Genomic DNA, 18,358 nt, shown 5'->3' on the forward strand with positions numbered 1-18,358 from the left:
AATCAGGCTTAGACTGTTATGTACACTATGTACAGTCAGATTAAAAAAACTCTGGATATCAGCTAGCGGTCCCCTGAGTAGTACGACATCTGTTTAGGTGTTTTATTTCTACTTGTATTTTCGCTATTTCACCTGGATGTCTAAAAGTAAAAGGGCATGAGGTTTTCTGCCTTGAACTGACAAAGATTCCATTCTTCCTCGAATATCAGTGTTAAAATGATTCTATCTCGTCTTCTTCCAGCTGGTAAGATATTCAATCTTACTGCATGAATCCCGATCGGACAGTGTCCAGTTAGAACGCCGCTAACCTTTGAAAGGTGGCTTTGCTGAGAGCGAAGAATTTACTAGACTTCTTACTATTTACTATGTGCGAGAATAACCTTGCGATAGTTGACCAACGCTTGCTGAGCTGGTCCGAGACACGGGGGTTTAGTAGCAAATCACAGGAAGCCACCGAAAGCTTCTAGCCGTTAGCAATCCGCAGTTATTGAGACTGAAGTACCTGTCCTAGCAGACTGATCAGCCTTACAGTTTCCTGCAATATCGCCTTGCTTTCATCTAAGTACCAAGTACCCAGATTCTCAGATTCTGTGCCATAATTGCTGTGATTCTTACACACAAATACTGATTAGAGTAGCTCGTTGAACACTCACCAATTTTTTCGCGTGTGTAGTTTTTCAAGTGCCTTCCACCAAATAAAATCCCGTGGAACATTATAGGCTTAACTAAGAAGTACATTTGATGAGAGCCCCCACCAGCAGTATATGGCAACCGATACCTTGCTCCTTCCTCGATGAAGGATCCCTAGGTACTTAACTCTGTCGGCAGGCCGAAGATGCGATTCTCTCATTAATGGTGAATGCGCCTACTCTACTTTGGCTTTACAGTGAATAAAACCAGTTCGGTTTAGATAGGATTAATAAAAAGCTCGTTTTCAGCTGCTCAGTTGCTTACGATTCTATAATACCCCTGATTAGCTCGTACACGGTATTCAGAGATATTCCCTTAACGATGATATTCCCTTAACGGTGAGAACTATGTCTTCCGTGGTCCAATCACCAGGGAGTCGACTTCCTCCAGCTTTTCCAGAATATCATTAACAATTATGATCCAGAGAAGTTGCAAGAGAACTCCACCTTGTGTGGGCAAAGGTAGGTCTGTGATTTGGTTTTGAATTGAACCTAAAGCATCTCATCTTCAAACTCCACTACATTCCGCCACTATCGTTTTATTGCAGTGAAATTTGAAGATGAGATGCTTAAGGTTCGGTTCAAAACCAAACCACTGACCTACCTTTGCAATAGGAATGATGTGCCCTTGAAAGTCCATTTCTTGAGATACTACTAAGTGCAAAAGAGGAGAGATTGATGAGTCCAAACTCCTTGTCCGACACATGCGATCTCCTACCGTCCATTAGGATGAACGCAACCCGCAATGAAAAATATATTTTTCGACTAAATTAAGAAGTTGTCGGAAACGCTTAATAGCAAAGAAATTTGATAATCGGATTAGTTGAGAAACTGTTTTCCAAAGGAGAGTTAAGCACCCCTAAAAATGTATATTTGTGGATGCTTCATGGATTTGCTCATGGATTTAGGGTTTTGAGGTGTTTCACAGAACACTCTCGAAGGGGAAAATTACCATGATTGGATACTGCAAGAAGACAATGTTCCATAACATAGGAGCAGATTCTGTAGTTCAACCAAATGAACGGTATGGTTACTATAGATTAGCGATCACAGTCGCCAGACGAAGATATAACGTCAACAAAACATACCTTTACGTCGCTTCCTGTGAAATGTGCAGAAAATTTAGATGCGGTTGCGGTCAAATATGTCAGGCTATACCAGAAAGCGCGGGAGATTGGAGCAAGTATTGAATAAACGACGACTATAAACAATGAATTTTCTATAATTACAAAATTTCTCCCTGAAAAAAAGCGTTTGATCAACAAATTTTCTCAAAACGAAATGCTGTTATTTAAAAGTTCGTGAATTTAAAACAATTTCATCACTTGTTATTAATAAATTAACTACTGTACTCCACTGGCGTCCAGTTATTTTTATGAATCTCAAACAAGTCCTTGGCATTCAAAGTGAAACTTCATTGACGTCATTGTCAAGGCTTCGGAAAATTCATTCACAAACCAGGACCATTATTGTTTAAGAAGAAAACGATAAAAAAGCGCTATGACACAAATCCGTACCGGCATAAGAAGGCACACAGAAGTCTTTGTGGCCAATCACGCACTGTTTGAAGCGTGTTAACGCGGTGCAGTGGTGCACATGTGCGATAAGCGAATTTAATCAATCAGCGCGGAAATGAAGTTCATTGAGAAGGAAGAAATTAGAACACATCTTTGACTATGAGCGCAGCGCTGCGAGTTTTCCTGCAGCGAATCCACAGGAATTGGTATAAAAGCGCTGCGAATACTTGCAGGAGGTCAGTCAAGTCAAAGCCATCCGCTCGACAAGGACAATCGCAACAAACACAAAAGCATCACTACTATTTCATCCAAAGCACAAGAGTTCGCGAATATACTGAACCAAGTGGTAAATAAAATGGGTTTCAGGTTTTGGCAGTTGCAAGCAACTGTCCTTTACCTGTTAGTAGCAACTAGTTTCGCTCATGAGGAATTACGCACTTGTGAAGACAACGATTACTTTGTATGTTTAAACAGCGCCACGACCAAATATTCAAGCAACGGTGAAATTTGGGTACGAGGAAACATTGAATTCTCAAAACAGTCGGGTTTAGAGCGTCCAGAACCTCAACGGTATTATGATTATGTTGATCGCACAGAATCTCGAGACTATTCAAATCGGGCTAACAACCGTGAAGTTAAACAGCGTGCTGTTAACCAACAGGAGCGACTAGAAAACGTTAGACATTTGGATAACCACGAAGAACAGCACGAAATTACAATGCACTTTGATAACCGACAGGAGTCACAAGAAATTACAAGACGTGTTGATGACCGTCAGGAACGACGAGAAACTTCAATGCGCCGCGATGAACAGCCAGAACGACGGGAGATTACAAGACGTGTTGATGATCGGGAAGAACGACGAGAAACTTCAATGCGCCGTGATGAACAACCAGAACGACGAGAGATTACAAGACGTGTTGATGACCGCGAGGAACGCCGAGCCATTGAAATGCGTCTAGATGACCGACAGGAACAACGAGAGATTTCAAGACGTCTTGATGATCGTGAAGACCGACGAGAAACATCAATGCGGCGTGATGAACAACCAGAACGACGAGAGATTACAAGACGTGTTGATGACCGCGAGGAGCGCCAAGCCATTGAAATGCGTCTAGATGACCGACAGGAACAACGGGAGATTTCAAGACGTGTTGATGATCGTGAAGAACGACGAGAAACATCAATGCGCCGTGATGAACAACCAGAACGACGAGAGATTACAAGACGTGTTGATGACCGCGAGGAGCGCCAAGCCATTGAAATGCGTCTTGATGACCGACAGGAACAACGAGAGATTTCAAGACGTGGTGATGATCGCGAAGAACGACGAGAAACTTCAATGCGCCGTAATGAACTACCAGAACGACGAGAGATTACAAGACGTGTTGATGACCGTGAGGAACGCCGAGCCATCGAAATGCGTCTAGATGACCGACAGGAACAACTAGAGATTTCAAGACGTGTTGATGATCGTGAAGAACGACGAGAAACATCAATGCGCCGTGATGAACAACCAGAACGACGAGAGATTACAAGACGTGTTGATGACCGCGAGGAACGCCGAGCCATCGAAATGCGTCTAGATGACCGACAGGAACAACGAGAGATTTCAAGACGTGTTGATGATCGTGAAGAACGACGAGAAACATCAATGCGCCGTGATGAACAACCAGAACGACGAGAGATTACAAGACGTGTTGATGACCGCGAGGAACGCCGAGCTATTGAAATGCGTCTTGATGACCGACAGGAACAACGAGAGACTTCAAGGCATGTTGATGATCGCGAGGAACGACGAGAAACATCAATGCGCCGTGATGAACAACCAGAACGACGAGAGATTACAAGACGTGTTGATGACCGCGAGGAACGCCGAGCCATTGAAATGCGTCTTGATGACCGACAGGAACAACGGGAGACTTCAGGACGTGTTGATGATCGTAAAGAAAGACGTGAAACATCAATGCGCCGTGATGAACAACCAGAAGGACGAGAGATTACACGACGTGTTGATGACCGCGAGGAACGCCGAGCCATCGAAATGCATGTAGATGACCGACGGCAAAAGTCAAAGCGCTTTGATGTCAGAGAGGAACAGAATGATATTGCTAGGCGTAGTAGTCGTCAGGTATGGCATGATCGTATAGAAAGTCGTGATGATTCATGGGTAGAGAGAAGTCGTTTAGAAAATGAACCCTCAGAAATTGTGGTACGTGAGCTTTCTCGTGGAATTGACATCCGAGTATTTGAACAGTTGCAAAGGCAATCTACTGCTAATGAAGTGAAATCCAGCCCACTGACCAGGACTAACGTAAATTGGAAACATGGATACATATTACTTGGACAAGGAACAATTTTGGCTTTTGCCCTAATGAAGGCGCTAAAGGACTATGAGTTTAAAATAAAGTACGTGTAATTGGCTCATTGGTTTTCAGTCTTTTTAATTAATTAATTTTTTGATTTCAGGAGAGTTTCACATCAACACATTGGTGATTCAGCATTTCTCATAGGATTTTAAAAATACATACCAGCTACCAGAATGACGAACAATGAAACCGATTACTTGGCTTACGAATTGTAAATAATATAAAGTGTACCTAAAGCAAATCTGCGAAATCGCTGTGTTAACGAAAATAATGAAAATATTTAATAATAGAAAAATAGTTATAAAGTTGTTATGGATTAAAATAAAATAACTTGTAATCATCTGTTGTTATTTATTGTAGTATATGCAAGTGTATATATTTATATATAAATGAATATCGATATATAAAATAACTTTTCTGTAAATTAAAATATTGTTCAAATAAAGAAGCAAATGAAAATGATTTAAGCATGAAAATTACTATTTAGTTTTAAAACATTTGAGTGCCCCTGTAATTATTAATTTTTATATAATGGCAACACCACCTTTCATGCTATTGCTTTCCATTGTCATTTGGTGGCTGCTGTCAAGGTGCTTGATAAAGTTTGGTCTTCTTTCAGTCATTCGTGATATTTGATAGATTTTTAATGCGTGTGAGAATATTGTGTATTAATTTAATTAGCTTTATTTTCTCTATATAAATTTATTTTTTTGTCATATTGGGAGCCTTTCGAAGATGTTAAGAAAAAAATTATTTTGAATATGCGAATAGTGTTTAACAAAACGAAAAATGGAAAGCTTGTGTCGATACATTTTCGAATAAAAAGTGAGACTTCATAGCCAATAGCGCAAAGGTTTTTTGGTTCAAAAAAGTAATAATAATTGCATGTGCACATTAACAATAACTGGACACATTCCTTTCCAGTTCATCAGCGGTATCCATATGAAATAAAAAAATACATAAGCGCATATTTTTTCTGATTTGTTTTCACTATAAAACGCAGTGGTTCGATTACCAGAGGATTGTGATTAACAGTGAAAGTTTATACCTGCGGAAAAAACGGAATATAAAACAAAGCTTGTTTTTGACTGCGTAACTTTATGCGAACTGCATTAAATACGGGCCATTAAGTATGGTGTGGCTGTTGCTAAAATTACTACACTTTCCTAGACATAACGGTGACAACGAATAGCTGTATATTTCTTCTACTTATTTCCTTCTTTAATTTGTTACTGCCATTTTATAATACTCAATGCTAAACGTAGCTTTTTTGTTATTTGGTAGTCGTTTATTATTTGTGAGAGCTGGTTGCAATTTAGCTCTATTTACGTCATTATATTGAGCGGAAAGTGAACGGAATTGCGAACGATCGCACCATCGCCAACAGTTGGTCTACGCACCACCGGTACCATACCACTGCCGCTACAAGCGATTGGCCAAAAACTTGTTAAGCTGTTACTTTTATTGTAACTGATTTTTTTTTTTTTTTGGTGATAAATATATTTTTTGTGTATATTTTGTAATCAATATTTCTACTGAATACGTGTAAATACTTGTTTTTCAAAATAGTGTACAGCAAATAGTGTAAAAGTGAAGTGGAGCTACGGGTTAGAAACTACAGTTAATCAATTTAGTTCTAAAAACGGATAACGCCAGCTAACAACAAAATGGGACTTTTAATTTCAAAATTATGGAGCATGTTTGGCAATGAAGGTTAGTATTAATATTTTTATTATTAATATATAAAAACAAGACAATGGGCTTACATTATATGTTTAGAGATCATTGTTATAAAAACAAAAAATTAACACTTATCTTGTATACAAATAGGGTTTTCACATAGTATCATAAACTTATAAGGGCTGCAATCCGATCGATCCCCGAAATCCGGGGATGCTATTCTAAAATTTACCCATTATAAGTAATAAAGATCCGAAAACAGCATTCAGAGTTGTATTTGCGTAAACTTATTTTAGTATGCAATCCAACAACAATTTTTTTTAAACCAGTATAAATTTATGATTTTACGATGCTTTATGACACGTTGTGAGTACCCGAAATATATATTTTTTTTATTCAAATAAACGGGTATCAATTAACAGTATAAGTAAAAAAATAATAATACAGTAAATGCTAATTATACATCCGTATTTAAATTTGAAGATAAATGCAAAGTGTATGAAATTTGTATCAAACTCAATTTAATACAAAATCGACCTTGAAGAGGGGCTCATACTTAAACTTTTGAGGAATAATAATCAGCTCAAACTGAATCAGACATGCGAAACATGTTTTGTATAGTTTCCAATATCAACTTCGTACTTCTAGCTCTATTTTACGCTTTTTATACTGAATCTTTTTAGTTGATTTTATAGTTTATTTTTTCTTTATTTAAACAGGTTATTTGTTTACATCTACAAATATTTGTTTTCTGATTTTGGCCAAAAGAAAACGAAAGTTATGCGATTTTTTCAAAAGTGTTTATTAGGTGATTTTTTCTTTAGTAACATTTGACAGCATCATTGTTTATAACCTATAATTACATTAAGGGGCTATATCAGTGTGACGCATGAAAAATTAGGCGATTTTCGTGAATTTTTTTAAAAGAGAGTACTAGATTGAATGTTTCGACGTTCTATGGACGTAATAAAGTATATTTTTAGCTATATTAAAAAAAAAAAAATTTACAAAAATATTGAAAAATAACGGAGTAATGTGCTGTCTGCGGAAGTGCCAAAAAAAAAGTGCTTCAACTGCTGGCATGATTCCGGTCGATTGAGTAGCTGAAACAAAAAAATTCAAAATGTTTATTAAACTTAAATATATTTTCTATACAATGGACTACGATCTTTGAAAAATATCAAAAATTAAGAAAATGGCGCCATTTTGAAAAAAAAATCGTTTTTTTACGAAAGAAATTGTCGTTTTTTTAATGCCAAATTGACAATCGGTTAATTTCTCGTTGAGTTATAATGTCAGCAAATTTGAAAAATGTCGTTTCGAGAAAAACGCGTTTAAAGTTTCACTTATATATGTTTGCACCTCTGAGCGGTCGCTATTTAGAACTGCCATTCAAAAACTATTTAAAATACGATCTCGCCGATTTCACAGGATATTTTTGAATATATAAGCTATCGAAAAAAGCAAAAAAAAAATTTCTTTTTTGAAAGTGTCACACTGGTATAGCCCCTTAAGCCTGGTTATTTAAGCCACTCTGAATTTAAATTCTTTTTACAAAAAACTAATTCCATTTAATTTTTGACACGCAGACATAAGTGTAAGGAATTCAATTACATATGTATCTCACACATTGATCGATATTTTCTGTCAAAAGTCAATTATTGGGGTTCGCATATTCGGTACCTAGTGGCTAGAACGGTTTTGGTTCGATTTGGATAATTTTTGGTCATAAGGTGGCATACTTCTACGACACTGCGTGCAAAGTTTTCTTCCGTTAATTGGTTGTTTCTTGATTTACATTACATTAGTTTTTAGAAACAGCTTTTGTTTTACCCCACACGTTATTTCTTAAATGTGTGAATAATTTGTATGCATTTTATTCAGCTGTACCAAGCTGTAACTTTTCTAATCTTATCAGCAAGTTTCAAAATCATTTTTTCTCGGTTTAGATAATATTTTATATGTATGTATGTACATTTGTGTATATAGAAAATAAAATATATTGTTTGTATATATGAGCATAGTAAACCAAAAACAATAATAATAAAATATGAGTACGGATATATGTATATGTACATATGAGTATGAGTTCACTTCTATACTTAAATTTTGATTGTTGAGCAAGATTTGTTATTTACAAAAAATCGAATTCCTTCCCTTTCTGCCCTGTACTTAAAACAGAAAAGAGTAATTTTCATTTGTACATAATTATTATTAATAATAAATAGAAGAAATGAAAGTGCGGTTTGAGGTGCTTTGTACTCGTTTTCAAGACAACACACTTTTGCTGTTAATTGGCTGTTTTTTATACATTGTAGGTTTCCGCACACGTTACACAAATATACACTTCAATTGTGTATATTGTTGTTGCTGTTTTTGTAGCGGCAGAAAACATTCCTGAAGTAATTTCGAGGCTTGGTGGGTTTAAATTACTCCTCTCATTTGCTTCATAGTGTAACAAAGTTTACATGTGAAGTGGCATAATATAGTGGCATGCGGGACCATTCCGCGCAGTGAATGGGGAACACGCTGTTTTTCTGCTCCAGTTTTTCTTCAGCCACAAATGTAAACAACTTCAAAAAAAATTTAAAAAATTTACTAACACCTTGACATGCGCAATGAGAGGTAGTATGGCGAAAATGTGGGTACGCCACCATAATTTTAACATTTCAAAATCAAATTAAATTGTTGGTGCTGGCATCTGGTGCGCTTAAGCTGACGCAAAAACGGTATTTTGCTTCAATTGCTGTGCCTATAACGTTGTGCTGAATTTGTTTAGAAAGCAACAGGCATGTTAATGATGTGCTCACGCAATTCCAAAGCCTGTACGGGTGCCCACGAATATTATGTGACATTATTCTACTTGTACGCTTTGCCAAGCTTTTGCATACACACGTGAATATGTTCTATGAACATTTTTTTATATATTTTTGTTTTATTTAGACTGCAAAAAACTGCGAGCACAATCAACCCATAACCTAGAATTTGTTGAGGGAGAAACATTTTTATTTGGGTCGAGTTATACTAAACTACTAAAAAAAATTATTTCTATCTTCAAGGCTCAAGTATTTTGTAACACAACTTTTGTTTTGAAATAACGTGCTACTTCATCATCATATTCGTCTACTCCATCATCATATTCGTCTACTTCAACATCATATTCGTCTACTTCATCATCATATTCGTCTGGATGCCTGGTTATGGCGGAATCGCTAGAAAATGCACAGCCGATGAGCTAGCAAGGCAGGGCACCTGTATCCGTTCACATCGGTGTGGAATTAGGGTGAATTTCTGTTGTCATCTTGTGGTGTAGCATTCAGGCAATGGACTTCGCAAGCGCTTCGCAAGCGCTGCTCGGCAACCAGCACGACTGTGAAATCATTCTGGTCAGAGTAGGATGTAGGAAATCTACTGAACTACTTGCCCTTCATATTGCCGCAAACATAAGAGTTCTTACTGGAATTGTCCAATAGTCATTCATACTGCAATGCTAAAAATCAAGTCGGACGCAATTTGTCAAAGCTATATGAAAGATAGTGAGGTAAACATCCAAGTACTTTTTCTTCCACTGTCCAGTCTTTGCAAGACGAAGGCTGAAACATATCGGCAGTCATACCTTCGGCGAAACAGGAGACATGCGGAAACTGCCTCAACTGATTTGTGATCGGGTCAAAGCGCTTAGTCGTTTTATAGTGTTTTTAAGATCAATATTATAGGAAATATGGATACCACAACGGTCCGGCGTTATACAGGGTTTGTCCGGAAAGTAATAGGACCGATTTCCTTCCGCCGCGACTGTTCTTCGGCGCGCACCAACTGGATTCGGCGTTCCCAGCTAACGTACGAGCGGCTGGTCAGTTGTCTCCGAGCACTTGGAGAGTCGTGACAAAAATTTTCGCGCGACGTGTTTCTGTGAGTAGTGCAAGCCGAAAATGCTGTGTTCATTAGAGCAAAGGTGCGAGAATAAATTCTGTGTGAAACTCGGTAAATCTGCGACAAAAACGTTTGATATGATCAAGCAGGCTTACTCAGATGTTGCTTTAGCAAAAAGAGGTGTGTTTCGATGGAACAAGGCCTTTTTGGAGGGCCGGGATGAGGTCACTGATGAAGATCGTGCTGGGAGACCTGTACCATCTACAAACACCGACAATGTGACTCGTATGCGCAAAGTCTTGAACTCAGACCGTCGACTAAGTTATTTAATTGCCTAGATGTTAAATTTATGAAAGTCTCTGGTTCATGACATTGTGACGGAGCACTTGAACATGCGCAAGGTGTACGCGAAAATGGTCCCAAAAGTGCTCATGACGACCAGAAATTGCGGCGAATGGAAGTGCGCCAAGAAAATTTAAAGATATGTAAAAGTGACCCCCAACTTTTCAATAATATAATCACAGGTGACGAGTCGTGGATCTTTGAATATGATCCCGATGAAAGGCAAGCATTTAGAGACGACGGAGAGGATCCAAGCAGCATGCACCTCGGCTCCCAAGGCTATTCCGGAGAATGCCTTCCGTGACGCCTTCAATGCTTGGAAATCTCCCTGACAGCGCTGCATCGAAGCAAAAGGAGTCTTTTTTGAATGTTTTTTAAGAATTGTATCGATTGGTTTAATAAATTTTCTTTAATCGACTCAGTCCTATTACTTTCCCGACAAATGTGTATGTGATTGTCGTCGTATATCTCATATAGCTCATCGTGCCATCGACTGCGGTATTCGCCGTTGCCAATGCGCAAAGGACCATACACCTAGGCTAAGGGATATAACTCCATTAAATTACCGTTCCCACGGCAGTCGGGTCTCAGTAACCGGAACGAACCCGAATATCCGACCGAGGACTGTCATCTCGACACCATTCCTTCAAATTACTTCAGAAACGTTTTCTGCTGCAACAACAACAGCGACGCAACATTATAATTATCTGACAATATAAGTAAATAATATTTATTCCAAAATGAAATGATTGTATTTAGATATAGCTTTCATTAATTTAAACACCAGCACATCTATGTTTATAAAGTACACAACCAACAATGACAAAGAAATTAAACCCACAAGCTGTCTGAGACACGCAGCCGAGATCGTTGAGCCACTGCTCTAAATTATGAACAATTTGTACTCTGATTAGCATATGGCCGCAAAATGGCCTAGTGGTCGCCTTCTGTGCTTGTCCGCTCCATTTCATATTTTCGTATGCACACAGCCCACAGCCCACAGCACACAAAAGCGACACCCCAACAGTTGTTTTGCTTCTAAGTACAGTGTGAAAGTGTGTACATATTTGCTTAAAATAGTTTCTTTTCTAACATTGTGCCTTTTCCATTTCTCATTTGTTATTTTTTATTGTTGTTTGTTTGCTTGGATAATTGACGAGCGACACTAATATTTAACTGCAAACAGTCTGTTTCTTAGCCTTAGCCATGAACTGTGGGAAAGTGCAAATTTCACGCTGCTTTGTTATTGGGTGTTCACAGCAAAAAGCTCTCGACTTCATTTTCCATAGCTGTACACTCTCCCCTATCCAGTTTTTGCTGCTGTTTTCCCATCGCAAACAGGACAACCGCCGTCGACAAGTCCTTGATTTCTTTGTTAGCCTTGTTCATTGACAATTTGCTTTGATGTTGTTGACCTTCATGAGGTTTCGTGAATTTTTTTTTTGTCCGAGTGTATGGTTTTTGTTCGCCAAATATTGTTTTTCCTCCCGACTGCAGATATTGTGTGGGTGAGCGTGCACGTGCCAGTCGCAAGGTTAACGACTTAAGTTTTGTTTATATCTGTACGTCACAGAGTCGCTCACTAATTTTGTTTTGCTGTTCAGCGTGTTAATATAAATAGAACTGTCATTGCCTAAATTAATAAGCCGTAACGTAATAAAGCTTTTTTACACATAACGGTAGTTGTAAGACGACTGGTTTTGATTTAGCCGTCTTTAAACGCAATAGACAGCACAATATACGAACTAGTCCCTTAGTTTTGATTTATTATTTTGTACATGTCTTTTTTCCTCAAGACGCTGCTCATTTGCCGGAACCGCCAATATCGGACCACTATAGCATATAGCTGCTATATAAAGATTCCAATCAAAGTCAAGTCCTTGTTTGGAAAACTGTTGTATTTTTAGGTGATATCGTCACGAAAATGGGTGTGAATTATTACCCAAAGCATTGCTTCAATATTTCTTGATAATCCCCAGTTTGTTTCACTCTCCAGCATGACGCAGGTTAAATTGTCTGCGATAATTGGGCGAACCAGGTCTTTTACGACGGTGCGTTCTTATTACCATCGCCCACAATCAAAGAATGTGTGTGTATCGTCGTCTTCTGTCGCGTCGTGGTATAGGCATGTCGGCCCTTCGACTTTTCTCATTCTTTGGAGGTAGTTATTGAAGTATCCGTGACAGAAAATCTCCAAACTTATGGCTTGTTCATAAGTTTAGATCTGTTATTAGTCTGATCGTTCATCTGCCGCGTCTCTCATTCTCCCATTTTCGTTGCCATGTTGTTATTATATCTTTCTTTATTTCTTCTATTGCACTCTTGTTATTTTCGGATATTTTCTTAAGCTCCAAAAGCTTTTTTTTCCTTTCGTATGCCAGAAAGTTAATAGGGGCATTACCGCTTATACCTAATATTGCAACGCCTGACAATGTTCGGTAGGCTGATTTTCCTTTTTAAGCTCATCTGTCCAGATCTCAGGTCTCCTCTTTTCTTGACTGGGGCCTCCTATTTTGGCCATTAGTCTGCTGAGTTCGGAGGTGATCTTCGCTGCCTTTCCTGCGGCGTGCTGAATTTGTACCCAGAAAGCTAGTCTGGTGTAAAGTCTTACGCCTAGGTAGTTTACTGCCCTTTGTGTCCTAAGAATATCCGTAGTCGTTTGCATGCATATCTCGAGGGGTATATGCTTATTTGTTAGCATTAGTAACTTCGTTGTTTCCGTAGCGAGGTTGTGTGAGTCGAGCCATGCTTGCATGCTGTAATTACTGCTGCAATGTCGCCCACGTAGTCAATTAAATACGATTCGTCTGGCATTTCGAGTTTTAGTATAGCGTAGTAGGTGATGTTCCACAAGTCTGGGCCTGGAATGGATTCTTGTGGTGCTCCTAACGTGACCGCTATCTGTCGTGATTCCTCTATAGTTTGGTACAGTAGTTTTCCGTTACTATGGTAGCTCCGCACCACAGCTCAAAGGCAAATATTAAAAACTCGTCCATTACGACGTCATTTCCAACAAGCTTTCGAAAAAAGATGCCTCCGGGTTGACAGCAGAACTTCTTAAAAGATCATTTAAAGTAAAAAAGAAAATAATAAGTGTTTTCAGTAAGATCATAAACTAGGTATTGGACTAAGAAAATCAAAAAATGTGAAAATTGTATTTTTGGCAGACTTTTTAAAAAAAAAAGTCAAGTTTGGTCGAAGTGTTTTGTTTTCTAAACGGTTGTAATTGAACAAAAAAGACCTTCGTTTGTTCAAAACCTTGTAAATTATTTCTCGAAGATCGGTGTAAAATTTCATCGGTTGAGTAGTTCGCGAGAAGTCTTGACAACGGACTTTGAACACACATTTTTGAGAAATCCGCGTTAAAGTTTTAAGTGACTATATAGCTGACCTCGAGATCGCAACTTTTCAAGGTTGTATAACCAAAACTATTACTCGGATTAACTTGAGTATTTAGAATAATATTTTAGAGATGTTATAGAATTAATTAAGACAATACAAATATCGCTTTTTGAGGCCGTGAAACCCATAACTCTAACACTTAATTCTCAATAATACAAATACCTACATACATATGTAGGTTAGGTTAATCTGATAGGCCAATAAGCCATGCTCTAGATGGTGACAATGTCTTTTGAAAATATAAAGAAAAATGGAGATCTCACCAGAAATTAGATTTTCCTTTCCTGTTTTCTTTTTTTTTATTTGTCAGCAGCAATTGCTTGTCGGAGCCGTGCCTAACATTATAACAAACGATTTCACTTTGTTTCGCCATATATTGCCGACAACTGTGTGTGTCTAAAGTTTTACACTATAATTTAAATATGTAATGGGGAAAATGCAATATAAATTATACAAATAGACACTTCCTCATGCACATGTATCAACCTGAGGAAAGAAAGCGCTATTCAATCAATAGCATTTACGGGCGGCCTTCACGGCTCGATTCTACTCAATTTAAATGATAAATTATTTCACTTACATATGTACAAATGTGTATATGTATGTTCGCACGACTACAAGTCTTTTGTGCGCGGTGTCTTCGCATTTGACTGCTAAGCGCCAGCGTCACAATTGTACTCGTCTTTCATCCTCATCCACCCACCTTTCGAGTCCCCACTATTTTGCGTGTCTGCGATTTTTATTCATACTTGAGAGCGAAGAAAGAAATTGCTTAGTGCTAAATATACATGCAAATGTGTGCTGCGATAAATACGCAATGTCTTGAATTTGCTGTGAAACTCATTTGTTTGAATTCAACTTGACTCATCGACCTTGTGCGGGTTCCTCGGCATTTATACTGGCGTATGTGACACATTTATTTGGCGCGAGCCAAAAGGGCATTTACCGCAATTTCATGCACATACAAATGTGCAAAATTTTGCTTGATGTTGTTAATTTCTTATAAATTTGATAAAATAACTCCTGTGAATTTTGTAATATGAGTCAATAAATAATACTTCTTAGTTGGAATATATACTTATGTACATATGAGCGTCAACCATTTGTGGAAAGATTGTGTGAAATCATACTTTGCAAAAAATTTATTTGACTTCAAAAACATTTTTTATTTAAAATTTATCACATCGTTTATTTCGTCTGAAAACTAAAATATAAAATTTAAATATACATACATACATGCACAGCGGTGATCATTTAGAATGTTTTTAAATATTTAAAAGTAAAATATACGATAATATTTATTTTTCAAAACAAAAACAATTTATAATAATACTTCTAATTAGAAATAATATTACATAATTTAAGCAATCTTTTATAATATTATTAGATTGTAATACTCTATTACATTAAAAATATGTTTACAACTCTTTTTCCAATTTTGAGTATATAATTACTTTTATAACTTCAACAATAAAGTCAATATTTTACTTAATTGTTTATTTTTTTATAATCTGTTATACAAAATTTTAGCAAAATAATAACAAACAAGTAAGGAAGAGCTAAGTTCGGGTGTCACCGAACATTTTATACTCTCGCATGATAAAGTGATAATCGAGATTTCATTATACATCATTTACATATTTTTCAAATACCGTATTTTTGTAAAGTTTTATTCCGCTATCATCATTGGTTCCTAATGTACATATATACTCGTATTATACAGAAAAGGCATCAGATGGAATTCAAAATAGCGTTATATTGGAAGAAGGCGTGCTTGTGAACCGATTTCACCCATATTTCGTACATGTCATCAGGGTGTTAAGAAAATATTAAATACCGAATTTCATTGAAATCGGTCTAGTAGTTCCTGAGATATGGTTTTTGGTCCATAAGTGGGCGGCGCCACGCCCATTTTCAATTTAAAAAAAAAGGCTGGGCGCAGCTCCCTTCTGCCACTTCTTCCGTAAAATTTAGTGTTTCTGACGTTTTTTGTTAGTCGGTTAACGCACTTTTAGTGATTTTAAACATAACCTTTGTATGGGAGGTGGGCGTGGTTATTATCCGATTTCTTCCATTTTTGAGATATGTACAAAAAACTTGTAGTAGGAGGCTAGGACCACGCCCACTTTTTCCAAAAATATTACGTCCAAATATGTCCCTCCCTAATGCGATCCTTTGTGCAAAATTTCACTTTAATATCTTTATTTATGGCTTAGTTATGACACTTTATAGGTTTTCGGTTTCCGCCATTTTGTGGGCGTGGCAGTGGGCCGATTTTGCCCATCTTCGAACTTAACCTTCTTATGGAGCCAAGGAATACGTGTACCAAGTTTCATCATGATATCTCAATTTTTACTCAGAGTTACAGCTTGAACGGACGGACGGACGGACGGACGGCAGACATCCGGATTTCGACTCTACCCTGATCACTTTGGTATATATAACCCTATACCTGACTCTTTTAGTTTTAGGACTTACAAACAACCGTTATGTGAACAAAACTATAATACTCTCCTTAGCAACATTGTTGCGAGAGTATAAAAAACACTTTAACTTCAGGTGCAGCGAAGCATAATCCCCTTCACAGGTTCAAGTTTTCCTCACATGAACTTAATTTGATATGACAGGTATATGCTATAGTGGCCCGATCTGATTAATTGCTTCGGAGATTGAACCGTTGCTTCCGACCATAGGCCACGCCAAATTTCTTGAAGATATCTCGTTATTATACCCTGAACAGGGTATATTAAGTTTGTCACGAAGTTTGTAACACCCAGAAGGGAGCGTCGGAGACCCTATAAAGTATACGTATATATAAATGATCAGTATGTTGAGCTGTTGTCTGTCTGTCTCTCTGTATATATACGAACTAGTCCCTCAGTTTTTAAGATGTCGTTTTGAAACTTTGGAAACGTCATTTTCTCTTCAAGAGCTGCTCATTTGTCGGAACTTTCGATATCGGACCACTATAATATATAGCTGCCATACAAACTGAACGATCGGAATCAAGTTCTTCTAGGGAAAACTTTTGCATTTGACAAGATATCCTCACAAAAGTTGGCACAGGTTATTTTCTAGAGCAACAATGTAATCTCCGAAAAAACTGTTCAGATCGAATTACTATAGCATATACATAGCTTCCATATAAACTGAACACATAGTTACTAAAAGAACCACTCTGTGGGAACCTTTAGGAAAGGACGTGTACAGAATTTAAGGTCGACATCTCAAAAATTTGACTAGTCCGTCAAATATATAATGTATATACAAACGAACCGACACACGGACGTGGCAAAATGAACTCAGCTCATGAATTATCGGGGCAAACTTAATATACCTTGGATCTTAAATCGATACTTTTACGTATTTTAATACAAATCTTCATTATCGCCTTCAAACTAACATCCTAGAGCCTTGGGCCAGAACACACATGCCATCGCTTTTTCCAATTTTCCATACAATTATTCTAAGCTTGGCTGGGATGGTTTTAAGTGCATACAGCCAATAACTTTTAACGACTTCAATGGACTCATGGCGAGTTTTCCGAAGTGAATTTTTCCGTTTCGAAAACCAAAATCTGACGAATACGGTCAGTGAGCGATGACTCTCGTTTCGCGATTGGTAAAGTCTATCACAATCTTGCTGGAATGTGATGGCGCATTAACTGCCCAAGAGACTGCTGGTTTACGACGGACGGCTTCACGTAAACGCTTTAAAACGGCCTATCCTTATTAATCGTTTGATTCTGTAGAACGAATGTACATTACTTTGATTTTTAACTGACTTTGAATGGGTTTTTACGATTTCGGCGTTTTATTTATAAACCAACGTCTTGTCACCAGTAATTTTGCCTTTGATAAATGTAGGGCCCTCAGCAATCTCTTTTGCATCTACCTGATGCCAGGGCAATATAACCAATGAGGATGGCCGACGCGCATGAAGCAAGCTTCCGAAGACTTCACGATCTACACTAAATGCATTATGCTACTCAAATACTTGTTTTTGTGTTAAAATAGAATCCCTAAAACACTTCTGCAATATTTTCAGATTCCCTGGTCCGTTGTTCAATTCATTTTCCATGGTAAAAATTGCCAGACAAACCTTTCGCATCGTACACGTAAATTATCAGCATGACTAACTGAGTCTATTTATCTACATATGTCCGTCTGTCATAGTCTCTAGGTTTTTAAGATATCGATATCATATCGATATATATCAGACGCTGAGCCCAAATTTTTTCGACGGTTTTCAAGCATTACTCGGCCGATATTGCTGCAATTTCACGTTCGATATTCGTACGAAGTTCATCAATCGTCGCTAGCTTATTGGCATAGACCATATGCTTGACGTAGCCCCACAGGAAATAGTGTATCGGCGTCAAATCGCAAACTTTCAATAAATCGATTGTGACATTGACTGTGTGGCTTGTGGCGCCGTCCTATTGGAACCACATATTGTCCAAGTCCATGTCATCCAATTTGGGTCA

At 37.8% G+C, this 18,358-nt stretch overlaps 2 protein-coding genes across 5 annotated transcripts in view; both read left to right on the forward strand.

The window, feature by feature from the left end:
* Window positions 1-2,468: 2,468 nt before the first annotated feature.
* On the forward strand, window positions 2,469-4,970 carry LOC120775173 (trichohyalin-like). The gene is made up of 2 exons (XM_040105224.1): window positions 2,469-4,615; window positions 4,676-4,970. The coding sequence occupies exons 1-2, from the start codon at window positions 2,562-2,564 to the stop codon at window positions 4,725-4,727; spliced, it is 2,106 nt and encodes a 701-aa protein (XP_039961158.1). The 5' UTR covers window positions 2,469-2,561; the 3' UTR covers window positions 4,728-4,970.
* A 191-nt stretch (window positions 4,971-5,161) lies between these two features.
* The window catches only part of LOC120775178 (ADP-ribosylation factor-like protein 5B), a 329,667-nt gene continuing 316,470 nt past the window's right edge, over window positions 5,162-18,358 (forward strand). Inside the window, exons 1-2 of one of the 4 annotated variants that reach the window (XM_040105235.1) lie at window positions 5,162-5,227; window positions 6,145-6,288. In XM_040105235.1, the coding sequence (XP_039961169.1) occupies window positions 6,243-6,288 (46 nt within the window). In that variant the 5' untranslated portion in view covers window positions 5,162-5,227; window positions 6,145-6,242. Of the gene's footprint in view, window positions 5,228-5,267; window positions 5,447-5,578; window positions 6,289-18,358 lie in introns of those variants that run through there. The other 3 variants (XM_040105232.1, XM_040105233.1, XM_040105234.1) reach the window with 3 other exon arrangements.

Source organism: Bactrocera tryoni, chromosome 4 (assembly GCF_016617805.1).
Source record: "Bactrocera tryoni isolate S06 chromosome 4, CSIRO_BtryS06_freeze2, whole genome shotgun sequence".
NCBI classification, from domain to species: domain Eukaryota; kingdom Metazoa; phylum Arthropoda; class Insecta; order Diptera; family Tephritidae; genus Bactrocera; species Bactrocera tryoni.